The sequence below is a fragment of the Trifolium pratense genome, linkage group LG6 (genome assembly GCF_020283565.1).
Source record: "Trifolium pratense cultivar HEN17-A07 linkage group LG6, ARS_RC_1.1, whole genome shotgun sequence".
NCBI lineage: Eukaryota > Viridiplantae > Streptophyta > Magnoliopsida > Fabales > Fabaceae > Trifolium > Trifolium pratense.
The window spans coordinates 6,349,044-6,375,365 of record NC_060064.1 but is presented as its reverse complement, the minus strand read 5'-3'; the positions used below and the strand labels follow the sequence as shown (position 1 = coordinate 6,375,365).

General features: G+C 31.9%; 1 protein-coding gene across 1 annotated transcript; it reads left to right on the top strand.

The window, feature by feature from the left end:
• Positions 1–22,168: 22,168 nt before the first annotated feature.
• LOC123890413 (growth-regulating factor 3) lies at positions 22,169–25,967 on the top strand. Its single transcript, XM_045940024.1, has 4 exons — positions 22,169–22,581; positions 22,843–23,025; positions 23,283–23,574; positions 25,320–25,967. Exons 1-4 carry the CDS (start codon positions 22,353–22,355, stop codon positions 25,810–25,812), a joined length of 1,197 nt encoding a protein of 398 aa, XP_045795980.1. The 5' UTR covers positions 22,169–22,352; the 3' UTR covers positions 25,813–25,967.
• The last annotated feature ends 355 nt before the right edge of the window (positions 25,968–26,322 follow it).

Here is a 26,322-nt window from a genome sequence, read left to right as displayed (position 1 = left end):
GTATCCAATAATATACCAACATATCATGTATGATATTTAAAAACACATTATGTATCACGTTCATTAAATGATGTATTGCCACATCATTAAATGCATGTGTAAAGAATATTTACAGTGACAATGCATAACAATTAATATTATTATCTCTTATTTTTTTATAAGAGGCGACTTAGTCAATAAAAATTGATTATCATTTCGAATAATTTAAAAGACTAATTTCACCGTACATTAGCGGTGAACCTAATTGAAGTTAGAGAAAAATTTATGGACTAACCCAACACATAAATAAGAATAAAAAATGGAAAGAATCTCAATTTAACGGTAAGATGTTACTCTCTCCATTCCTTTTTGTTTATCGCTTTTGTAAGAAAATTTGTTTCTATTTATTTGTCGTATTCAAAGTTCGATGTAACATCAAATATCTTTAACCCACTTGGATTGGTGCATTTGTATTGACTTGGGACCTGGAGTGTGCTCCTCTTGAGGTCTGAGGTTCGATTCTCCCTGGTGCCAATTTGGGCGGGTTAATTTTGCTTCTTAAAAAAAAAACATCAAATATCTTTAATACTTAGTTATCAATAATGAATTTGTCCAAATAATAAGAGATTTTTCTCCCTTGAACAAGTTATTGGGTTTGATCATTGACTCTTAGGACCAAACTTATGTACAGTTCCATATACGCAGTTCTTACTGTATACACAGTTCTTACTGTACTAGATACATGGAGGAAGTTATTTTTATTTGAAAACAATTTTCTTTTTCTTTTTTTAATAAAAAAATATAAATAACTACATTTTTGTGAGAGGAACAGGAAAAACTGCATCTAAAGAAATACATATAAGTTTTGTCCTGACTATTATGTATAAAGAAAATTCAGTTGAGAGAAAAAAAATCGTATTGTTTATACTATGGTGCATAGCTCAAAAACCTTTAATAATTTATTGCTGAGAAAAAAATAATATGTTAAATGTCGTAATAAATAGTTGAAAATATATTACAACAAAAATGAATAAATAATTTCATCAAAAGTACTTCATTCATCTATACCTATACCTATATCTATATTTATATAATTATAACCATTGGCAAAAAAATCAAGTAGTACCCTCTGACTTTAATCAATAGGCAAATAAACCTCTGATTTTTATTAACTTTGTACTAAAGGTTGCACGGGTGTGTGTTTTATTTAATTTCTTCTATTTGAAAAACGTTTCACAAAATGGTTAGAAGATGTCTCATTTAATTAGGTAAACCACAATGTAATATATTTGGTAGTATAACGACATTGATCTTCAATAAAAAAAAAGTAACTAATATTATGGATATGGTCGATAGAATGTAGCGGATAACATGAGTGTGGTTTATTTGTAGAGAAAATAGAAACAAAAATCTTATTTTTGGAAATTGGTGAACCAATCCACTCACTTGTTTTCAATATACTTATATTGATTTTTTTGAATTGGGTTTGAGTACTCAAGTTAATAAATCGTTCTAAAAAAAAAAAAAAAGAAAGAAGAAGAAGTAAAAAAGTTATGGATCATATGGACCCTAAGTATATGCATATGGTATAACTTATAAGTGCATGATAAGTACTTTTATGACCCTCCTTCAAAAAAAAAGTACTTTTATGACCCACAACAAACGGATTCAGAAAATGCAACCGTTGAGATTGTCTGTAGCTAGCATTTGCCAATTTGTATTAGAATAATGTTAGCAACACACTTTTTAACAAACACACTCCAACACACTCTCTTTTATTGGTTGAAATTCACATGAGTCCCATAAAAAAATGTGGACCCATATAACTTTTATGGGACCCATATAAATTTTAACCAATAGAAGAGAGTGTGTTAGAGTGTGTTTGTTATTGGAGTGTGTTGCTAGCACTCCTCTTTGTATTATCATACAAGATGAAAACAAATTCCAAAAATTATTTTGTAAACATAAATCCAAAAATTATAATATAGCTGAAAGGGTCGTTATCAAACCCCTACGATCATTTTCTGCTCTTATTTGTGTACGACATGCATGTGAATGACAAGAAAATAACTCTTGTTCGTATATATGATCCTTATGGATTATACATATATCGTTATTCAGTTGGTAGCTAGCTAACTTAAATTTTCAACTAACTCTTCCTATAATTATTTTATTTATTATATTAAAAAATAGCTTAATTAAGTTTACTTTTGGTACCCTTTGTGGTTAATTACACAGCAAGGATATGTGTTGTATATGCACATGTATGACTATGACAGATAGCTCTAAATGGACCACAATGACAAGCAAACTTCCAACATATATGTTTACCATGTAGTTCATCTGCTCACAACTTGGATTTGGTCACCGGAATTTGGGGTTTTGCAAATTCCATATATGTTTAAAACTTTAAATTTATAATTTATAGTATATTAAAACAATTTGCATTTGAAAAATTATTGTTTAGTAGAGAGGGAATTATTGTTACTTTCATTATAACGATCATTTTCTTAGTTCTGTTTAAGACACACATAACTGATACTGATTTTATCTGATCAGAATTGACGTAGCTAATTGACGGTAGTTCTCGTTGCACGGTTGCACGAAATGAGGGGTTGTACTGAGTGCAAACACTATGACGCTAAAGTCAGTATTTGCATAAAGTGTCGGTTTAAGAGAGTAAAGATAAAATACCTGATCCTTTTGCATGAGAATGTATATATAGTCCTCAGCCAATGTCATTAACAAGATGACAAATACGGTATCCTCGTCATTAATGGCTATCAGAATAACAGCTGAAAAGTCATGATTTTTTTTTTGAACGACAAATTATTATTTATAATAACCGATCTCTCTGCACAAGACAAACAGAGTCCGGGATAAACGGAATTACAAAACATATGCGCTGTATATAAGCGGAACACTAATGAGAAAGCTAAAAGACAGACAACGCCTAGTACACACTCCACAGTCACCAGACCACCTAGAACACACACCATAAACACCAAACCAACAAAGAGGACCATCAATCCGACCCAAAAAGATGCCCTAAGACTATAACTCCCGATCTCGAATCAAAAGTTATCGGCCGATCAGAATACAAAAAGCAGCTTCGCGCGCCAACAGTCAACACCGATGCGGAAAAGGTCGACCAGATACAAAGAAACATGCAAATCTCAGCAGATTTTGAAACCATCAGAGACACAAAAACGAATCCTGCAAATCTCAACAGATTTGAAAGCGGTCAGAGAATCTCGTATCGAGGAAAACCAATCACACACATCATCAACCTCACACCGACGGCGCCAAATCCAACACCTCGACGTGAACACCTCACCACCGCAACACCTCCAACTCAGAACCGTCGCAGCCGCCGCCACACCACTCATTACTCAGATCGGACGCAGCCACCACCATCCCAACTTAGAATCGTCACTACCACACCCTCGCAACACCTCCAACTCAGAACAGTCGCAGCTGCCGCCACACCACCCCTATCTCAGATCTGGCGCAGCCACCACCATCCCAACTTAGAACCGTCACAACCACCACAACAACACCTCATCACCAATGCCCACCAATCTGCCACCCACCGTGATCACCACAAACAGCACCACCACCTCATCACCTCACCATCACCACCGTGCCAAAGCCACCACCGGAGCCAAACAAACTGGCAGCTCTGCCATCTCCAACACCAACAAGAACCTCGCAGCCAAAACCCCACCCAAAACGTGCCCAAAACGAAAATGATCGATTTGACCAGAAACAGAGCTAACGGCGGCGCCACCATCTTTGTAACCACCCAATAGTCCTCTAACGAGAAGGAATCAGACATAAGACGTGAGAACAGATCTGGATCTAGAAACCATCACCGGAAAGGAAAGAGGGTGACGGTCGTGCGGAGGTGAGGACTCATCGCACCACCACACCTTAGATCTACATCTTAACAGAGAAAATAATTTGGATTTGACGGGAGGGGAAGAAGGTCCGGCTAGGTGAAGAGGAGAGAAGGTAGAGCTGTCGTTTTTCCCTTGGAAGTTTTGAAAAGTCATGATTGACAGTAAATGTCAATCATTCTGTTGTCCACCGTTATAGAAGATTGACTTATGTGACCATTGGACAGGAAAATGCGATTTTGAGCTTGCGTCTAGTTGGGCCGAGTTCTGCAGAGGATAGGAGGATGTCCTCGGTATTGGGTCTTAGACCCAGTCCAAAACAGATACCATATTAAAATTTAGATTAAATTTAATTTAATTCTATAAAACTAGTTAAAAATTGTTTCTACTTATAAATAAATCTCTATATATCATCATTCATTTAATGCGACAAGGTCGGCTCAAACCACCTCAACATATGTAAGGTACTAGCTGTTTTTGAAAGCAAACAATTTCATAAAATTACTATAAAAGAAACATTAAATTGTTAATAAAAAATTAACAATAACAATTAAGCTACTAATATATATTCTTCTATGGTGTAAAATGTAAATTTTTGGTATATACTGTATGCATTTGACATTATACAACTATACATACATGATTTTGCGAAGGGTAACATTCACATGATTGTGAAGTGGCACATCAAATTTCCAAATATGTTAAACTCTGAACTATACGCATAAATTAGTTTGCCTGCAGTTTAACGCGTTAATTACAAGTCAAAACAGAAGAGACTGAGTGAGTCGCTTGAAAGAATGGAAAACCCATACACATATATACTTAAGGTAGGCTTTGACGTGAGTTGGTGATCAGAAGAAACAAATGAGTCCAGAACAGCAAACAGTATAATTAAGTATAGAAATTAGAGGAGTAATTAGGAGTATTTCCTTAACAAGAACCAAAAGGTAGACGTGAGTTGTAAGGCAAATTATATACTACTACATTTAGACTTTTGAGTAGCAGTGGCGGCATCTTATTATCTATCTAACTTTTTTGACAAATATTATTCTTCTCTTCTTTCCGTCTTATATATGTTTATATTTGCTTACACTTAAAAATATGAAAAAATGGTACATGATATTACATTGCGACACAATATTAACTATGTATTCTGCAATTTCAAAAACAAAAAAAAACTATGTATTCCGCTAAATTTACTCACTACAATCAACTCTAATGATATGATGTGAGGAATAATAGATTATTATTAAACGTTAGTGTAAAAATATTTTATATTAATGTGGCATGTTCATTAAACTTTAAAGCAAGTTGTAGCCAAACGAGTAACAGTCGAATTAGGTTTAGTTGATATGCAAATAGTCGGATGAATGTTATCGAACTAAAAATTGTTAAATATATACAAGTTAGACAATTTTTTCTAAGATTCACTACTATTCACAAAAGTCATGAAAATTTCATAATCACTCAAAAACAAGTCGAAATTTGATTAAAAAAAACACTAATATGGTATACATTTCTCGTAGTTATTTGAATTATACTCCATCTGTCTCTAATTATAAGCACTTTTTCAAAGAAAAAATTTGTCACTAAATATAAGTCATTTTTCAATTCCCTAAACACATTTATTATTACTTTTCCAAACATAACCATACTTACATTGAAATACGTAAAGTTAACTACAAATACATCTTTTCACAAAGGACAATATAGTAATTGTAATATCCAAAAAATACACATTTATTACACTACCAATTTTTCTTAATAAGCGTGAAAAATTGCAAAAACGACTTATATTAACGGACGGAGGGAGTAATGTTTTATCTAATCACTTTTTTTTAGATAAATTGGTAAACACTAATAAAACTCAGACATGCAACTGCGAAAATCCCAAAATCAAACGGTAAATGAAAGTGTCAACATAACAATATTCGTGTTCACAGTTGCGCTAAGACTTACATCGACAAATCACTTTTTTTTTATGATTTAGTCAGGAATATATATCTACTTTACAAGTTTGCAATTTAATTTGCTGTAGTAAAATTTTATTTTACACATTCTAAATTGAAACCAAGCATTAACCACAGTTGTAAACATCTCTCACATCGTTGGTGTGGGGTACCAATGGACCATCATGTCCATCGAGGCAATGTTAACCTTTCCAACAATGAAAACTCTTGTGGTTAATGAGAAAAGAGACAGCAAGAAAAATGGAGGGTGATGTTTTAAATTCAACGGTTGTGATCATTAGCGATAAGACGATAGAATCGGTGACGGCCCAAACCAAGAAAAAGAATCTTCAACTGGGGCCCATAGGTCACGTTGGGGGCCCAAAACAAAAATGCAACACTTGACTGCGGCCTGCGTAATTTTCAGCTAAATAAAATTAAGTTTAATTAATTAGCCACTAAAGTAGAAAATCATATCATCTATCTACCCATAAGATATTAAAGGTAAGGTAGGTAATGTAATATAGGATTGTGGAGACTTTACCTAATGCCAACTTATGCAATTTGGATTTACTATTAAACAAAGTTACAAAACATGCTAAATTTCAATGGAAATAATTACCTAATGCTAGTTTTATCGGATTTTTAATTTTTTATGAAACTAGTTTTATTGGATTGCGATCGTATGCACTTTCAGCAAAAATAAAACAAATGGTGTGGACGAGGGCTTGTCAAAAATATTGTAGATAAGGTGGATTTTTCTTAAGGGGTGGAGGAGTTGGTTATTATAGTTCAACAATAAAAATGAATTGATTTAAGTGAGTTTCTTATTTTTTCTAATCAACGGAGGAACTTAACGGGAAAAAATTGACATCGAAGTAAAATTTAATGAACCATTTATTAGTTGTGTATGAAACCTAAATTAAGTTTCATGAGATGTTCTTAAGCAAGTGCTCAGAGATTCGATTCATGCATGAACCCTAACTCGAGCACATGTAAAAAACTCGGGAGAAGAGAATCTCAACGGAGATTAGTCACCATTAAACGACTCCAAAAAATATTTTTTAGTTTTTAGTTTTTTTAGGGTGTTTTTATCCCTAAAAATTTAAAGACTGAACGGGATAACTATGGTTGTACTATCTTTGATTTTAAAATTGTTTTTAAGATTGGAAAGAATGGATAGCAAATGGACCGAATAAAAACTTAATTTTTTTCAACTTTTTATCTCATTTATAAGTTGTCTGAAATAAAAAAATAATATTTTTTCAATCAAACATCATTTAAGATATAAAAAAAATGTTCAAAATTTTAAAAGTTTATTTTGTATTATTCTATAAATATTGTTGTGTTATTTTGTCTTATACTCATCAATTGAAGATAAAGCACAATATAAATCACTATTATTCATTGTATCACCTTTTTCTGCTAAAATTTCTTACAGTTTTTCAAAATTTACGTGTGAATTCATTTTCAAATTGAATCATATACAAAAATCCTATGCAAAAGTTCCTTAAACCGTATCTTAATAAGGGAAATGGTTTTTGTCAAAAAAAAAAAGGAAAATGGTTAGTATTTGTCCTTTTCCTTTCATTTTATTAAAGTACTGATTATAGAAAAGACTAGTAAATGGTTTTTTATTTTGTAATAAAAAACACAAACTAATTACTACTTGTATATATATTACAACAAACCTGGCAGATTGACTCTATGCATTGGTTATCTAAAAAGATATGTAATAGTATTGGTTAAATAATTTTTAATTTCATCTAGAGGAATTTTAACAACAAAGGGATTCATTTGTAGGTTGGAAAAAAAATGGTTCGCCCTAAGAAGCTTGGTGATTCAGACATCCGTTCAGCAAAGGAAGTTAATACTTGTCTTCTCAACAAACTTGTTTGGGGTATGTTTTAGTCTTCAACTAAACTTTGGGTGCACCTCCTCTCCAACAAATATGTTGTTGGCCTAGCCATACTTGACTCCAACATTCCTTCTAATGGTTCTCCTACTTGGTCATCCATGCTAAAAACGTCGTCAATGATGGTTACTCATGCCATGCAGGCAGGGACGGAGCCACTTGATGGCTTGTGTGGGCATGTGCCTTCACAAAGTTTTGAAAAAAAAATTAAGTAGTATATAGAATAACATATGTATATATCAAGACTATTATAATTTTTAATGAAAGTGAAACAGACCACCCAAAAGAAACACATCACACCACAACAATATATATATATATATATATATATATATATATATATATATATATATATATATGTCAAATACATATTTTCACATTTGTAATAGTTAAGTTTTTTTAAGCTTTTTAGGTAATAGATATGTCATTTAAATTTTTAACTTGTTGCATCTTTACCCTTTAAGTCCCCCATTATTGTTCCCGTTAATCTTCTATAACATATGTGCCTTTTTCATCAAAATATCCACCATTGTGAAAGTCAATGTTAATGGCCATAGTGCAACAAGGTAAGAAGGTTAATCGGAAGGATAACAATGCAACAAGTTAGCAATGTAATGAACTTATTTGTCACCTAAAAAATTGAAAGAATCCGGTTGTTACCTAAAAAATTAGCTCAAGGGACATAACTGTAAAAAATGCGAAACTTAAAGGATCTTTTGGTACATTCGGCCTATTATATATTTTGTTGAGTTTGAATTTGTGTTAATAATAGTGGAAACTCCATTGTTAGAGAGAAATATTTTTATTGATAATGAAAAAAATATGAACGTTTTGAGAATATAAAACATTGTAGAAAACAACTTATGCAATATAAACGACGATTAAAAAATGAAAAGTTATTTATATATTTAATATAAAAAATTTATATATAGTGCCCCCACAGCTCAAAAGTTCTGGCTCCGTCACTGCATGCAGGGTCCGAAATATCCTTTTTTAGTTTAGCACTCGGTGCCCTCTTGGTCGATTAGGGACCATCAACATTCAGCAACATGAATACCAAGTTCAATGTTTCTATTGAAGACGCTTTCATATCGACGAGCAACAAAAATTGTACTTACACCACAAAAGTAGTTAGAATTGGTTATTTTCTCTTAATAACCTGATCACCCCTCCCAATCCCTCTCATTCATGATCTTGGATTTGGAAGTTGCAGCTCCCTGAAAAGATCAAATTTTTCTATCAATTGGCCTTAGGGGGGAGACTTTCCTCCATTGTGTTCGTGAATAGTTAAAACTTGATTCTTTAGGTCCCCAATCCTTTACCTTCTCGACAGGTGTTTGGTAGGTGTGGAGGCATCGAAATTTGATGAACTTGAATAATGAGACTTGGTCATAAATAAGTTTTCATACAACATATAAAGGCACGTGTGGAAACAAGGCATCACCGACTTGAAAAAATAATAAAAGAGAGCACTATATGAGCTAAATTACATTCTTGTTTATAAATTGCTGTCATTGTGTGATTAGAAATTTTTTAATCAAAAAGTGATTGTGACAGAGGAAAATCGTCAATGATGATATTAATACATTTTAGATATGCATTAGAATCAGACAATTGACAATTAATTTGATTGAATGTGGTGAGAAGAAAGAAGGCATACAGTTTGCCACATTCTGGAAGCAAATCATGACTATACATTCACATCCGAACTGATTCTTTGTTTAATTGATTCAGAACATAAAACTTGAGCTGTATTTAAAACAAAAATTTTGGGGGTTTGGAAACAATATGAGAGCCTAAATAGCAAATTTTTGTTTGACGTTTTGTTAATTTTTTCATATATATCCAACCCAACCAAAACCCAAATAATAGGAAATTTCATTTCGCACCCCAAAATTACTAAAATACCCCTTCTGCTACTCAACTTGCAACACCTCTATACATGAAATTTTTAAGATTTTACAATGTTCTCTACTTAAATAAAGAATTGTCTTTGATGTTTGATTAGCTAACACTCGTTATACATGAAATTTCAGAATTTTACACCGTTCTATACTTACATAGAATATTGTGTTCAGTCGCGAAAACCTCTATACATGAAATTTGAGTATTTTACATTGTTCTCTGCTTAAAGTAGAGAATGGTGTAAAATCCTAAAATCTCATGTATAGGGAGTGTTAGTTAATTTTTTTTTTTATGGTGTCTTATATAGCAAGAGGGAGTGTTAGCTAGTTAAATAGCGAACGTGGTTCTCTCTACTTAAGTCGAGAATGGTGTAAAACCCTAAAAATTTCATGTATAGAGGGTGTTAGCTAGTTAAGTAGCAAACAATATTCGTTAGACAAGCAACATATATTAATTTTCTTATTTTTATAACATCCGCTACTTAGATAGCAGAAGAGCTAAAAATAAAATTATAGCGAGTGTACGACAATGATGGGGGGTACAAAAACAAATTCCCCGATCATAAATAAGCTTGCAAGGAAATGGACTTAAAGTTTGGACCATAGAGTGCAACAGTGAAAAAGCCTCGTTGCTTTGGACTTGAGAGTTTGGCTGTGAATTAAAAGAAAATTAATTAGGTGGACATTTTCTCTCACGCCCATATATTTTAGATTGATAAATATAAAAAAACTTAATCATATATATAGCGCCGACCTAGGATTTGGATTCTTTAAAGTTATAATTTCCTACATATCTTACCTAAGTACTAAGTCCCACCGACCTAGACCAAGTGCAAGCAGTTTTATGGACTTGATGTTCAAAATTTTGGGACCCAATTTTCCAATATTGTGTGCCAAATTTTTAAAGATTAAATGCTCCATGTATAACTTTTCATCTTCTCCAACAATGAAAGATTAAATGCTCCATGTATAACTTTCGCCTATTATTAATTCATCTCCATCACTTCTCCAAATTCAATTGAGTGCCTCCCCAATCTATTTATTCTTTCTGCTACTATAGTTCCAAGCTAACTCCCTCCATCCAAATATATAATAACTCTTTTACAAATGCACATGAATTAAAAATAATAATTTTTGTATTAAATTTGTTAATAATATACATTTTTTTTTCAAAATTACTCTTCGATTATTAAGATAGAAAAATAATGATATTTTACTTTTGTTCATTACAACCAATGTTTTAAAACCCGGACCGGTGATCGACCCGGTCAAAGCACTAGGTCACTGGTTCACTGGTCAGACCAGTGGGTCACTGGTCAGACCGCATAACTATTGACCCGACTTTTATAACAAATTTAAATATATTAACTTGAATTTCATAACAAAAAAATTTAATAAAAAAAAACTTCATTCAAACTTTTTTCAATAAAATTTCATATATTTAAAAGAAAAAACACAAAAGCATTTCATTTCATCATTATTTATATTTTGATTCACATATCTAACCGTATAATATTATAATTTAGTCAATAAAAGTATTATCATATCATAATTTTTAATTAGAACAACATAATTTATAAGTCCAAAAAAAATAATACATAATTTAATATTTTATATTAAAATAAAATAGTGAATATATATTAAATTAAAAATAATAAGGAAAAAAATGATCAATGTATTTATTAATACATGCCATGATGTTTTATAACTAATATAGTAGTATTAAATATATTTCAGTTATTTAGAATATCACATAAATGTGAGTGGCCTAGTTGTAGTAGTGATGCTGCTATATCCAAATGACCTGAGTTCAAGTCCCATATACAATATATTTACAATTTTTTTGAAATAATTGATTTCCTCTTCAAACCGGTCCGGTTCACGCGTGCGGGTTAACCCGGTTCCCGGTTCAACCATCAACCCGGCCGGGTCACAGCGGTTTTCGGCGGTTTTAAAACAGAACCGATTCTGCATGCTAACCAAGCCGGCCACCCCACCGGTTCCCGGTCCGACCGGTCAGACCGGCCGGTCCGGATGGTTAACATTTTTAAGAACAGAACAAAAAAAAAAAAAAAAAGTCACGTGGAAGAACGTGAGCGATAGTAAAGAAAGTGGCGTGCCGGCGTGCCTCGCATTATCCAACAAAAAATGTAAAAAAAGAAAGAGTGAGTTAATTGTAAAGATGGGTCCCACTTTCTCTGACATATGGAGTAGTATTTCAGTTTTGAGACATGTGACAAATGGGTGGGTGGGGGCTACCATTACCTTTTTCTTTTCTGTTTTTTTCAAACTTTTTGTGGAGCTTAGCTCGGTGGTTTTACACTAAATATGCATAAGTCGGGGTTCGAATTCCGGACACTTCACTTAAACCCCGATAACGGCGTAAAATTATTTTTTGTAACAAAAAAAAATATTCACTCCGTCCGTTTCAATATATAAGATCTTATTAGCATACTATTTCGACCTCTTTTGTAAGTAAATATTTTCATTTACACACTTATTAAAAAGATATTTTTTTGTCTTGGTTTTATGTAAAATTTCTACTATAATTCCTAAAATGACCTTAAATTTGAATTGGAACTTTACAATCATTTTAAAAAGTAGAATAATTAATGAGGGTAATTTTGGAAGAATAGCATTAAATAAAATTTGTTTTTGTAAATTTTGCTTATATTTAAGACAAAAAATTTTGTTGACTTTTGCTTATAAATTAGGCCGGAGTGAGTATTTTATTGTCTCATTTTATAAGAACATTTTTAATGTTTAAGGTATATTAATTAAATTTTCACAAAAATACATCTAATTAAATGTAGAAAAAGTAAAAGATTGTTATTTTTCTATCTTAATAATTGAAGGGTAATTTTGGAAAGAGAAGTATTATTGACAAATTTAATGCAAAAATTACTTTTCTTAATTCCTGTGCATTTGTAAAATAGTTCTTATATAGTATTTATCTGTTCCACAATGAGTGAATTAGTTGACTGCGTCACACATGCATTGCATAACTTTGACGATTAATATTTTTAATTGTATAATATTAAAAAGGGTCATGCTAACTAGTGCTCCCGGGGCACTAGTTAATGATACAAAAAGGAGTAATTTTTATATTGAAAAGAGCATTTTTTATACTTATAAAAAGTAGATTACACAATTTCCAATACATTCATACCTTATTTAGCTCCTTAACCAGTGCCATAGGGCCCTAGTTAGCATTTTCCTATTAAAAATTATAAAAATATGATATTTTGAAAATACTCATCGAGATGAATCCGACAACATATTTGTTTTTATTTACTAATATAAAAATAGAGTCAAAATAAGATATGTAAATAGTGTATATAATCAAAATGACTCGCTCATTTTGGGACGGAGAGAGTATTAGTAAGAGCTATGGAGTATTATAGTAAAAATTAATATTTCAAATCTTATAAAATTCAAACGGCAGTGAATTCGAGAGTTCGATTACTGGTCATTTGTATGAAGAAAATTTGGTTGCGAGGAAAATCCACCTTATGTGCCCCACGTGTTACCCGACATAGATTAATTATTGTTAATTACAGTGAAAACTTCGTATTATTATCATATTAAGCAAAAATAATAATTAAGGCTCTGGTTGACAATGCTAAATTTTTAGCTTATGTATTATAGCTTATAAACTCATTTCGAAGAAAAATACCTCCTTGGTTAACTTTTGGTCTCATGAGTTTATAACTTATTTTTACGACCTTATAGCTTATGATTTGTCAATTTTAACCAGATAAACTATCAACTATAAACTCATTTGATATAAGATAACTTATCAATAATCCGTTTTTTTTTTTTTTTTGTAAACAAAGCCTAAAATTTCTCTCTTTTAACCAAATAAACGATTAATAAATTGAATACATGAGTACTATTTTGATATTTGCTTCCTTAGCAAAAGTTACTTTTTAGATTAATTGAAAAACTAATATATTTATTTATAAGTTAAATATATTAATTTTTCAATGAATTTAAAAAGTAATTTTTGCTTATAAATAAGATATGAGGAAGTATGTTTCATTATATCATCCAACTCATTAACCGCCCCCAAGAAAAACAAAAAAGTGAGTCTCATCATCTCTAAATTTAGATAGCATAGTGTAGCAAAGGTGGGTTTATTGGTTGCGGTGGTATCATCAGTGGGGACTGGGGACGAATATGAATGATTTGATGGTTTTGCTAAGTAAAAGGAATGCATTTATAGTAGAGTTGTGTGATGTGCTTAAAGGGCTTCATAATGTAAGCGGCTAAATTTTAAAGCGGTGGAGTTACATGACGATTCGATGGTTGTTGTATAGACCAACAGGAGAAATGAGATTGGAAGGTAGTGGTTCATCACTCTTATTGTAAAACAAAGCTTAATCAATATACGGAAGCTTTAGCAAACTATGGGTGCAAGATGACATAGGTGTGGTTTTTTTTATGACTGCCCCTAGTGCTATTAGGCACTTACAGCTAGCGGATGTATTGGAATCGCGATCCCTCGTATAACTTGGGAGTAGTTTCTTTTTGGCAAAATTATACTACAAGTTCTTTATCTTATTTTTTTGTAATATTTTAGTCCTTTATATTTTTTTTGTAACAATTTGGTCCTTTATCTTTTTTTTTAACACTTTGGTCCTTATCTTATTTATTTATAAAAAGTAAAGAACCAAAGTGTTACAAATAAAAAAAGATAACGGATCAAACTGTTACAAAAAAAGGGACTAAAGTGTTACAAATAAAATAAATAAATGATTAAAGTGTTACAAATAAAAGATAAAGGACCAAAGTGTTACAAAAAAAAGATAAAGGATCAAAGTGTTACAAAAAAATAAGATAAAGAACCTATAGTGTAATTTTGCCTTTCTTTTTTAGGGTTCAAGCTCTCTTTGTTTTCAAAGAAGAAAAAGAAAAAAAATTAAGATACTAAGTGAAGATATGTAGTGAGATTTATTTAATATTTTTTATGTGTTGAATTGAAGTTTTTACGAAAGAAATGGATTGAATTGAAATGATTAAGTGTTTATTAATTTTTTATTAAAATAAATATAAATACACAAATGCTAAAAATTAAAAACTTGTACATTCAATTTTTAAAAGTTAAAATGTATTACTTTTATGTAAAAAAAATTATCTTCATTTTTTTAATGTGTTCTTAATTAAAAAAAAATACTCACATAAATAAATAAATAATATGTATATGGTCCCGGTGCAGCTCAAATGATAGCTACCAGAGATATTATTGGAGTGGTCAAGATTCGTACCCCGGATTACACATTTCTCCACAGTTAAATGTGTGAGTCTAGCCACTAAACTACTTGATAAAAAAAATAAAAGTAATAATATGTATATATATTTTTTTTTAATCAAATGATATGTATACGTATTGTTGTGACAAGTGTAGAAAAGTGACATGACCCATAAATATAATAACTTAAAGTTTTGGGTAAAAGTGTGATGTCAAACTTTTTTGTGTTGTTGCTTTGAGTCCAATGTGGATGATCTCCAGCTACCCCCGAAGGATTCGACTGACTCATTGTATCGAAAGTCTTTCTGACAAAGGTGATTAGACAATGAGTTTCGTTGAGCAGCAACAATAGTATTGCAAGTGTAACAAGTGTGTGGATGAAAAACCTTCGGCTCGAGGGATGAACATAATGAATTGATGACTCACACTTGAGGAGAATATTGTTGTGATAAATTTCAGTTGAGTTAAGTTTCACATTGCTTAAAAAGTGGATGTTTAATATTTTAACAAAACCAATCGTTAGTTGGTTCAGTGGTGATTGACGCTGAACTTGGTAGGGAGGACCGCCGTTCGATCCCCCGCAACTGCGATCGGGAGGCTGAAACCACTTGATGCTAGAACTGACCCCCAAACAAAATTAAAGTTATGGTAAAAACAAAAAAAAAAAAAATTTATAAGTGATATGACTTATAAACCTAATAGAGTATATTAAAGTTTTGGATAAAAATATTATATTCAATTTACTTGGATTATTGCTTTGAACTCGATATAAATGATCCTTTAGTTACCCATCCTTCGTGACCCATACCTATAACCTCCGTATAGAACCCATTAAACACTCTTCTCAATGGACCACCGGTTGGTACTCTTTAGCAAATTTTTTAAAGGGTCATGCTAAACAGTGCTCTCGGGCACTACTTAAGCATACTAAAAAAAGAAACAAATGAAAAAGTTAATGATGAGAGAGAATAATTTTTTACATATTAAAATATTGAATGCACAATTTACGAGATGAAATTTTCATATTTATATCCTTAACTAGTGCCCCAGAGAGCACTGTTTAGCATTTTCCTTTTTTAAATGATGCTGCTGATAAACAATTTTTTTAAGCGATGCTGTTAAACACTCGCCATTATTTTTTTGAAAAAATAAAAATAGAAAAACTAATTCACTCATTGGTATGTTTTGATTTCATCAACCGAGAAAAACAAGCTCCAGGCATTGGTAATGATGACCGTGAGGATTGTTTAGGGGTGTTATTCCCCAAATAAATAGAGTTGGCAATGGGAAAATAAAATACTCCCTCCGGTCCTTTTTATAAGGAACACTTAGGGCAAAAAATTTGGTCCTTTTTATAAGAAACTTTGACCAATTTTCAAATGTTTTAAATGTTCAATTTCACTTATGCCCTTATTTATTATGAGAGAGAATTTAAAAATAAATAAGTTAGTTGAATAAAGAGTAATTAAATAAGGGTATACATGGAATAAATTAAAATTTATAAGAGTATTAAATGAAAATAACTATGTTAAATTTGTTTTATTGGTCTGTGTGATTTTTTCAAAGTGTTCCTTATAATAAGGACCGGAGGGAGTACTACATTACTACTAGTGGTAGTATTAAAATATTAAAACATTAAAACATCATAAAAAAAGAAGCAACTTCCTATTTTTTAAGTAAATTACAGTATATAGTAAACATTTTTTTTTTTTGTAAATTTAACTCAATTGATATAAATATTGAGTTTAATTGTTATGCACCGTCGGTGTAAATTTTTTTTACACATACATCCAATGACGCGTTACCACATCATTTAATGAATGTGACACATCATGTGTTTTTAATTACCATACATAATGTGTCGGTATATTATTGGACGCATGTGCAAAATAACTTTACACCGACGGTGCATATAAATTAAATTCATAAATATTATATAAAATATGAGTTTAATTGTTGTGCACCATCGGTGTAATTTTTTTTTTACACATACATCCAATGACGCGATGCCACATCATTTAATGAATGTGACACATCATGTATTTTTAATTACCATACATGATGTGTCGGTATATTATTGGACGCATGTGCAAAATAACTTTACACCGACGGTGCATATAAATTAAATTCATAAAATATATAGGAATAAAATTTGATATGATTTATATTCTATAATATAAACTTAATATGTCAATATTTTAATTTATAAAAAATGCTAAATTTATTTAAAATATTATAATTGGAAAAAGTAATTCGTATTCAACAGAAGTAAATTACGGTATATTGTTTTAATTGTAAGAATGAAAAGAGTCTTAACTCTTTGATTTCAAAAAATATTATGGATAATTATTAAAAATTTAATAATTTTAAAAACAATTTGTGTCTTAACTCTAATCATAGCAAAGTCAAAGTGGGTAGCTCCTTTCCCAGTCTCACTCCACAATGCACAAGAAATGGAATAACGAAAAATCTTTTGATAATCTGAGTCTGAGTCTCAGCTACTTACAGCTACTGAAATAGAACTGCACTGTCGGATCATAACTCCATTTGTCAGTCTTCATCTCTCTGCAACAATATATGTGAATTTTTTTTCAAACTGCACCTGTCAAAATTCAAATACACCAAAACATCCTACCTGAGGAAAAATTAACCGAAATGCCCTAGTGCTTTTCTGTGAGTGGGACGCGCCATCCATAGGTTAGTGACCCTAGGAAGGACGCGCCATCCCCACATTAGTGTCCTAATGAAGGACGCGCCATCCACAGCTTAGCGTCCTTAGTTTGTTTTTTTTTTTTTTTCATTTTCGTTTTTGAAGGTAAGTGGGTAGGGTTTTGGAAGGGTTATAAGGGTTTTGAGGGTTAAGGGTTAGGAGGGTTTTGAGGGTTAAGGGTTAGATGGGGTTTTGAGGGTTAGGGTTTAGGGTTTTTTTTTTTTTAAAGAAATTATTGAAAAAAATTATACAAAAATTATATTAATTAATATAAACACACTACAACAAATTTTTTTTTTTTTTTGACATTTTGTATTTTTAGGGTTTTTAAGGGTTTTAGTTTTTTTTTTTTTATTATATATATTATGTTTCTATTTTACTTGTTTATCAACAAAACAAAATCGTGCAATAATAATATTTAATATTATTTTTTACAATACAATACAAAAAAATTGCAAATTAATTGGAATTTGGACAATTCCTACGATCATGGCCCGGCACCCTACATAAAGCACACTTATTCAAAGTTTGGAGGCCTTATCAAGACATAGCACTTAATGCTATAGAGGAGGACACTCATTGTTGGTCTGCAACCACGTACCTAATATGTTTTGAAATTTTGGAGTACCACCAAACCGACCGAGTTAAACTCCAGTTTGGAATCAAACAAACTAGATTGCGCCCAGCAGAAAACATGTCAAAATATCACAAGCAAACTAGGCGTGGAGGAGCAAAAGATAGATGGGATGTTGAATATGAAAGTTTTATCGACGATTGGAATAATCGTCACACTAAGGTGATAACTGGCACACATGCAAATAAACTTCCAAATTCTTATTTTGAGTGGTATTATAATACCTTCAATCCGTTCTTCTTCAAACCCCCACCCACACTAAACAATCCATCTACCTCAACCCGTGAATTTACCCCTGACCCTGACCAAACACCCATGCAAACCACAACACAAAATCAATCAGCTCCATACCTAGATTATACCCCTCCCCAATTCCCAATCTATGACCATCAAACCTACATCTCACCACCAACAACAAATTTCTACGACCAACAAAACTTCTACCCATCTAATGACCCAAATTTCCACACACCAGCCCAACAAAATTTCTACACACCGGCCCAACAAAATTTCCCCAACAACCTATTCACTTCACCCCAACACAATACCTACGACACTCAAAACTCTGTGGGTTCGTCATGGATTAATGAGTTGATTACTCTTGATGATCCTAATAATCCTAATATTTTTGACAACCTTTCTGGTGTGCCATTTACCTCCTTGTTCAACGACACATCTACATCAAACTTTTTCAATGCCTCAAGTTCGAGTAATCCTACTGCATCTTTTCAGTATCAACAAGACGATGTGGAACAACATCAAGGAGAACTTCGAAGAGGTGATCGTGTTCGTCATGCTCCTACATGTGGTACTGGAGGTCATTTAGGTGACGATGACGTTGGTGGTGGTGGTGGTCGTGGTCGTGGTCGTGGTCGTGCTCGTGGTCGTGATAATTAGTCCAAATTCCAATTAATTTGCGATTTTTTGTATTGTATTGTAAAAAAATAATATTAAATACGATTTTTCCTCAAAATCTTTTGTTTTCTATTTACTTCTAATTTTTGTTTTGTTGATAAACAAGTAAAATAGAAACATAATATATATAATAAAAAAAAAAAAACTAAAACCCTTAAAAACCCTAAAAATACAAAATGTCAAAAAAAAAAAAAAATTTGTTGTAGTGTGTTTATATTAATTAATATAATTTTTGTATAATTTTTTTCAATAATTTCTTTAAAAAAAAAAAAACCCTAAACCCTAACCCTCAAAACCCCATCTAACCCTTAACCCTCAAAACCCTCCTAACCCTTAACCCTCAAAACCCTTCTAACCCTTCCAAAACCCTACACCCTTACCTTCAAAAACGAAAATGAAAAAAAAAAAAAACCAACTCAGGACGCCGCCTTGGGGATGGCGCGTCCTTCACAAGGTCGCTGACCCCCCGTTGGCGCGTCCTTCATTATAACACTAAACTGGGGATGGCGCGTCCCCCTCACAAGAAATTGCTGGGGCATTTCGGTTAATTTTTCCTCAGGTAGGATGTTTTGGTGTATTACTCTAATGACAGGTGCACTTTGAAAAAAAATTCCAATATATGTGCATTCTGCAGAACACAGATTCATCCAAAACTAGAAACACAAAAATAGAAAATCAAATTCATTTTTAAAAAAACATATAAGTTCTGTTTGATTTTTCTGATAATATTTTTAAAACATAATTTTTTTTATAATAGATAATAAAAAATAATTGTTAGAGGTTGTAGTATATTGATAAGTGTGCAGTGTTCAAATGTATTTCTGCGTAATACTATATAAACAAAAATCACTATCATTTTCACATCAAAAAAAAAAAATCACTATCATTTTTTTAGTTTAATATAACAAATTTATTGTAAAAGTTATGTATTCAAATTTTTAAAAGCTACAAAATTTTGTTTTTTTTAACACAAAAAGTGCATTTTTGAATGAGTTTAATTATTGTGCACCGTCGGTGTAATTTTTTTTACACATATATTCAATGACGCGTTGTCACATCATTTAATGAATGTGACACATCATGTGTTTTTAATTACCATACATGATGTGTTGATATATTATTGGACGCATGTGCAAAATAACTTTACACCGACAGTGCATATAAATTAAATTCTTTTTGAATTACTTAAGATTAAAATTCTTTCTTAATGTTAAAAAGTCTCACATCGAATGTAAGTTGGTCTCAACAATAGTTTATAAGTAAGATGCAATTTTCACTTTAGACTTTAGTAGTAGATGCTGCCATAGTAGAGTAGTTTTCATAGTGATTCAAAACATTGTATAAGCATATTAATACGAAAATTTGTCTTAAAAATATAAAAAATTATCTTAACAACATTAACTTCATTTCATTTTTTTTATATATACTTAACAAATATCCTGGAATACTGTTTAGCGGTATAAATTAAAAATATACCGTAGTACTGGTACTCAGTAAAAAAGTTAATTTTATAAACTTAGAATTAGAAACCCCATGCTGGATGGTGTTACTATTTCCCTGGAGAGTGGTATTTCCGAAGCAAAAGCAGAAAGACAAATACCGCAGGTTCTTTCATCTCTTTCTATTATTTTAATATTATTATTTGTAAGCTAGCTATCTCTTCTCTTTTCTCTCAACTGTCTTGTCTGACTGTCTTTTTCTCAAGTGCTCAAACCCTTCCCCACTCCCTTCAAAAAACTATATTTACAGCCTTTTCTGTCAGAATCCTTTCCCTCTCTACCTCTATTTTTTTAAACTACTTCTATATTTCTTCTGTTTTAAAATAATCATAGTTTAAATTTTACATATAAATTGAAAAATAATAATATTATTAGGGTCCCTTTGATGGAAAAAAGTGAAAAGAAATAAAATTACGCAAATCAATAAGCGAACCTAGATTAATTTTTAGTCCAAATTTATTCATTGATTTGTCTAATTTTCTTTCCTTTCACTTTTTTCCATCAAACCAAACGGACCGTTAGAGACATGACAATTTTATAAAATTACTTCATTTTTTATTAGTATAATTCTTCATTGGAAAGTAAATGATATTCATTTTAATATTTTTTTATTTTATAAAATGACATTTATTTTAAAATAGAGAGTATAATATTTACATTTATTGTAAGGTACTATATAGTATTTGATTTTTTTTTTTTTTTAATATCTAAAACAAATTTTTAATCTTTTTATTTTAAAATTCAATTTTTAAGTCTTCAGGTCTCTGCACAAGACAAATATAGACCCGTAAAAAAAGTGTTACAAAACAAAAACGCCATATATAAGCGGAACATTAATGAAAATACCAAAACAGAGACCGTCTAATATAGGTCCACTTCTATCCGAGAAGACATCAACCCGACCCCATAGAGATGCTACCAGACACTAATTTCCGATCTTGAATCAAAAGTGATCGGCCCATCATAATCCAAAAAACAGTTCCTTGAGTCAAAAGTTGATGGGGCACCAAACAGTCAACCAGATACAAAGAAACATGCAAATCTCAACAGATATAAAAACTATCATAGACTAAAAAAAAGTCATGCAAATCTCAACAAATTAAAAACCAGTCAAAGAATCAAGTATCATAGAAAACCAATCACATATATCATAAACCACACACCGGCGGTGCCGACCACATCAACATTTCAACACCTCACCGCCACACCACCACCTCATCGCCTCCAACCACCACCACCTCACCTCAACGCAAACAATGTTTATTGATTATTAAAATACATTAAATTTGTTTTGGTAAAAAAATAAGGGATTAAAATTATGTTTCAAAGTTTACATTTATTCTTTAAATTTTTTTCTTTTAACAAATGAATTATCTCTTTAAAAGTTTAAAATTGTTATTGTCTACATAAATTCTAAAATAAATAAAATTTCTATTTTGGATTTTTTAAGACATTTGCTTCCAAATTCACTGTATATATTTATTTATTTAAATAATATCTCCTAAGATATAAAGGAACCTACAGAGGGTCTGTACAAAAAGCTTTTTACACACAGTACTTGGTTTTTACACATCCAACACAGTCACCTACCAATTTAATTAGCTTTACTAAAAGCAATCTAACCAAACTTAATTGCTGCACTTCACTGCACTGCTCTCTCTCTCTCTCTCTCTCTCTCTCTCTCTCTCTCTCTCTCCATGGACTTTCATCTGAAACAATGGAGAAACCAGCATGAGTCAGAAGAGGAACAACATTCCACAAAGATGCCAAAACTTGTTCTTCACCACCCTGCAGAATCCCATCATCAACAATCTTCTGTTCCTCCTGCACTCCCTTTCCTTGTTCCTCATTCCAACACCAAACTCACCAACTTGTCAGATTCAATAGCATTACCACATTCCAATATCACCAACAGATCATTTCCCAGTAAGCAAGTTTTTATATTTCTTTTATCTTACACTCACAAAAACAAATATTACTCGGCCTATGCTTGGTATCACAGTCACCGGTAACTTACCTTACAAAAGCTACATTTGAAAAATCACGGTGATTTTGACATATCCACCGTGATACCAAATGAACTCTCAGAAAGTTTTTTCAACTTTGCTTTGAAGTTACTACTTACTACCTTTCTTCTTTTGGATTCAAACCCCTTTAACTAATTCTTACACTTTCTCTCTTTATTAGGAATTGGAAGCCATTTTAGCATATCTCAATGGCAAGAACTTGAGTTACAGGCTTTGATATTTAGGTACATGTTAGTTGGTGCTTCTGTTCCTCCTGAACTTCTTCAACCTATCAGGAAAAGTCTTCTTCATTCATCTCCTTACTTTCTTCATCACCCTCTTCAACATTATCAATCCACAGCTTGTAAGTTTCATTCTAAAGCTCTCTCTCAAATCTTTACACATTTTCCCATATGAGATAACAAAAAAAAAAACACACTTTTTTTAGTGTTTTGTGCTATCATTGAATATATCCCCCCAAACTTTTGTTTTCTTTGATAACATCAAAGTTTATATTTTTTTTGGAAGATGGTTATTGCATCAGCATTTAAAACAAAAGGGTATATTTAAAAATGTTTTTTTTTTATTTTTTTTTATATTTTTGTTGTTTGTTTTTATCAGTGTTGCAAGCAGGGTATTGGGGAAGAGGAGCAATGGATCCAGAGCCTGGTCGTTGCCGGAGAACCGACGGTAAAAAGTGGCGGTGTTCGAGGGATGTGGTGACTGGACAGAAGTACTGTGAAAGACATATGCATCGTGGTAGAAACCGTTCAAGAAAGCCTGTGGAACTTCCCACACCAACTAGTGCCGGTGGTGGTGGTGGCGGCGGTGGCGGTGGATCTTTCTCTGCTTCACAGTCTCTTGCTACTGCCTCATTGAAATCTCCTTTTAATCTTCTTCATCTCAATGAACGGTAATCATTATCTCTATATACTTAAATGATGATTAGCTAACAATTTATTAGCCTAATGAGTGTGATTACTACTAAGAATATTTTATTTTTGACTTGAGTTGCAATAATGAGGTGCTTCTAATTAAGGGTAATCAGTTATTAAACTTTTTTAATCAAGTGGATGAGTTGCAATTAGTTAATGAGTTTAATTAAAGATCATATTGATATGAAATATCTAGTATTCAAGTTCTACTTCAATGGACAAAAAAACAACGCCGGATGTTGTGATCGGAGTTTGAACCCCGACTTCCTCACTTATATGTGTGAGTTTATATCAATGGGTCCCTTCCTTACTTAAAGTGAAAATTTTTAAACTCTTAACAGTTATGTTGAGGAATCTACAAATAGTAATTACTTACAAGATTTCTATTAGAGTAAATATCAATGGGTCGAACAAATGGTTGAACTTTTCGCGCATATTTAAGGTGATTTCGATTTTGGTTTGTAATTCTACACTTGGTAGGATACATAAATTTTTTATTGTAAAATTTCAAACAAAGGAGTAGATTTTTTGGATCTTGTATGTGAGTGTGCAATCCCTAATCTAATTTTTTTTTATATCATCAAACAAAAGAATTTCATTAGAGTAAGTGGTTTTTGTGTGTGTGTGTGTGAAGAACATAAATTTAGTGGGACATAATTTGCTTGAAAGAGTATTTTTTTTTTCTCTGTCTTTTGTCATTCTTGTTTTTAAGATGGGATCATTGACCTGAAAAAAGCAAGTTTGAATTTGATGCATAACAAATTGAACCAATAATGAAAGGAGATGTTAGTAATTGGGTTAGTATTTGTTACATGACTTGACTGTTACCTAACTGGGATACGGACCCCCAATTAGGGAGCATGGCCAATATGTCTCATGCAAAGCAAATAATGAAACTTTGGATTGGGCACAAATAATCCCCAACCGTTTCTTTCTAAAACTAGATTTACAAATCATCAATCATGCCGTCCATATGATTTATGGCCACTGTTGAGACTGAGAGTACTTATTATTGGGGGTCATAATTTACCATATAATTTGGTTTTATAGGATTGATGCTTAAATAAATTTACGATGGTATCAAAGTCTCTTACATCATTATTAATACCTTTCAACAACTCTAACTATGTGAGTCCTTTTTTTAATTTGAGTTAGATCAAATTCAATTTCTAAGAGGTACTGTTTTTGTGTATCAATAAAATTGGGTCTAGAAGAGGCTAAACTCCTACAACGCAACGAACCAAAGTTCAAATCCCGATTAAAGAGATATTTATTTTGGAAATGGATTCACTGCAGTCACTATTTGACTGCAGGTGAATCTCAGCCATCCATATTTAAATCTGAACCCATCAAAACTTAATCTAAAGGTGTGCAAAACATGACTGCATGGATATTTTCACTGCACTGAATCCTGGTCCATTTATTTTTATTGTTCAACAGACTTTGAATATGATTACTTCAGGTGGAAGGAATCTATGGGAAACAAACTTATTTTATTAAAATGTTCTTCTCTAGCAAATTTTTTTTCACTAATTTAATTTATTATTAAAACTAGTAGTGTCACAAACCAATTTTGTAGCATTAACATATAGTGAACTCAAATTCCAAGAGCTACAATTTGATTACATTATTTAATAGTACTAGTATTTTTATACACTGTTTTCATGACATACATGTGTCCTTAGTTGATATTTATGATGTCTCATTACTGGGTCCAATGTAGTTCCTATGGGACCAAGAATGAAGACAAAAGCAGCTTATTTGAAAGCGAAGATCATGTGGGTGGGGATGGAAGATCAGGTGGGAAAATGCTAAGACATTTCTTTGACGATTGGCCAAGATCACTACAACAAGAGTCTGACAATGCTGAAAACAACAATGGTGGTGGGTCATCATCCACATGTCTCTCAATTTCAATGCCAGGAGGAAATAACAACACTTCTTCTTCTACTTCAGATATAGTATCATTGAAATTGTCCACTGGCTATGGAGAAGAACCATGCCCAAGAAATGTTAATGTGGGCCTAGAAACTGAGCAACAACAACAACTTCAAGTGAATTGGGTCGGTGGATGGAATTCAGGTAATCAAGTGTCTTCAATGGGAGGACCACTTGCTGAAGCACTTAGATCATCCACGACAACTTCTTCACCTACTAGTGTTTTGCATCAATTGCCACGTTCTTCTGCTTCTGAAACCAGCTACATTAGTGCCTAAGTTTAGTAGTTTGCTACTTTAATTAGCTTGTGTTTAGTTTCCACTTTTGGAGAATTCTTGGACCACTGACAGGGGCTTTGTATCAATCTTATGAACTATGTTTGTTTTTTATTTGTTGGGAAAAAGAGGGATAATTTATAGCCTTTTTTCATCAACATCTCATAATGCTTGTAGTTAATTTAATTCGTTTCTTAAAGGTCAGTGTTACATAATATATACCCCACAAATAGTTTGCGAATACACTACACCATATATCTACCACCCTTAAAATCACCCTTGAATTTCATTTTTATCTCACGAGACTTGCATACATTTTGTCTCATAATCGAAACCTTTTGTCTCTAATAAATCCTACAATTCTAGTATTTTATTTTGACAATGACGTGACTAAAATAAATACACATTGTTTTCACATAGAATTGGTAATGCTAGTGTACAAAAGAGACTCGAACTAACCATTAAAACCACTTTCTCTTATATTCACTGTCCCACTATATTCAATTTAGAGTT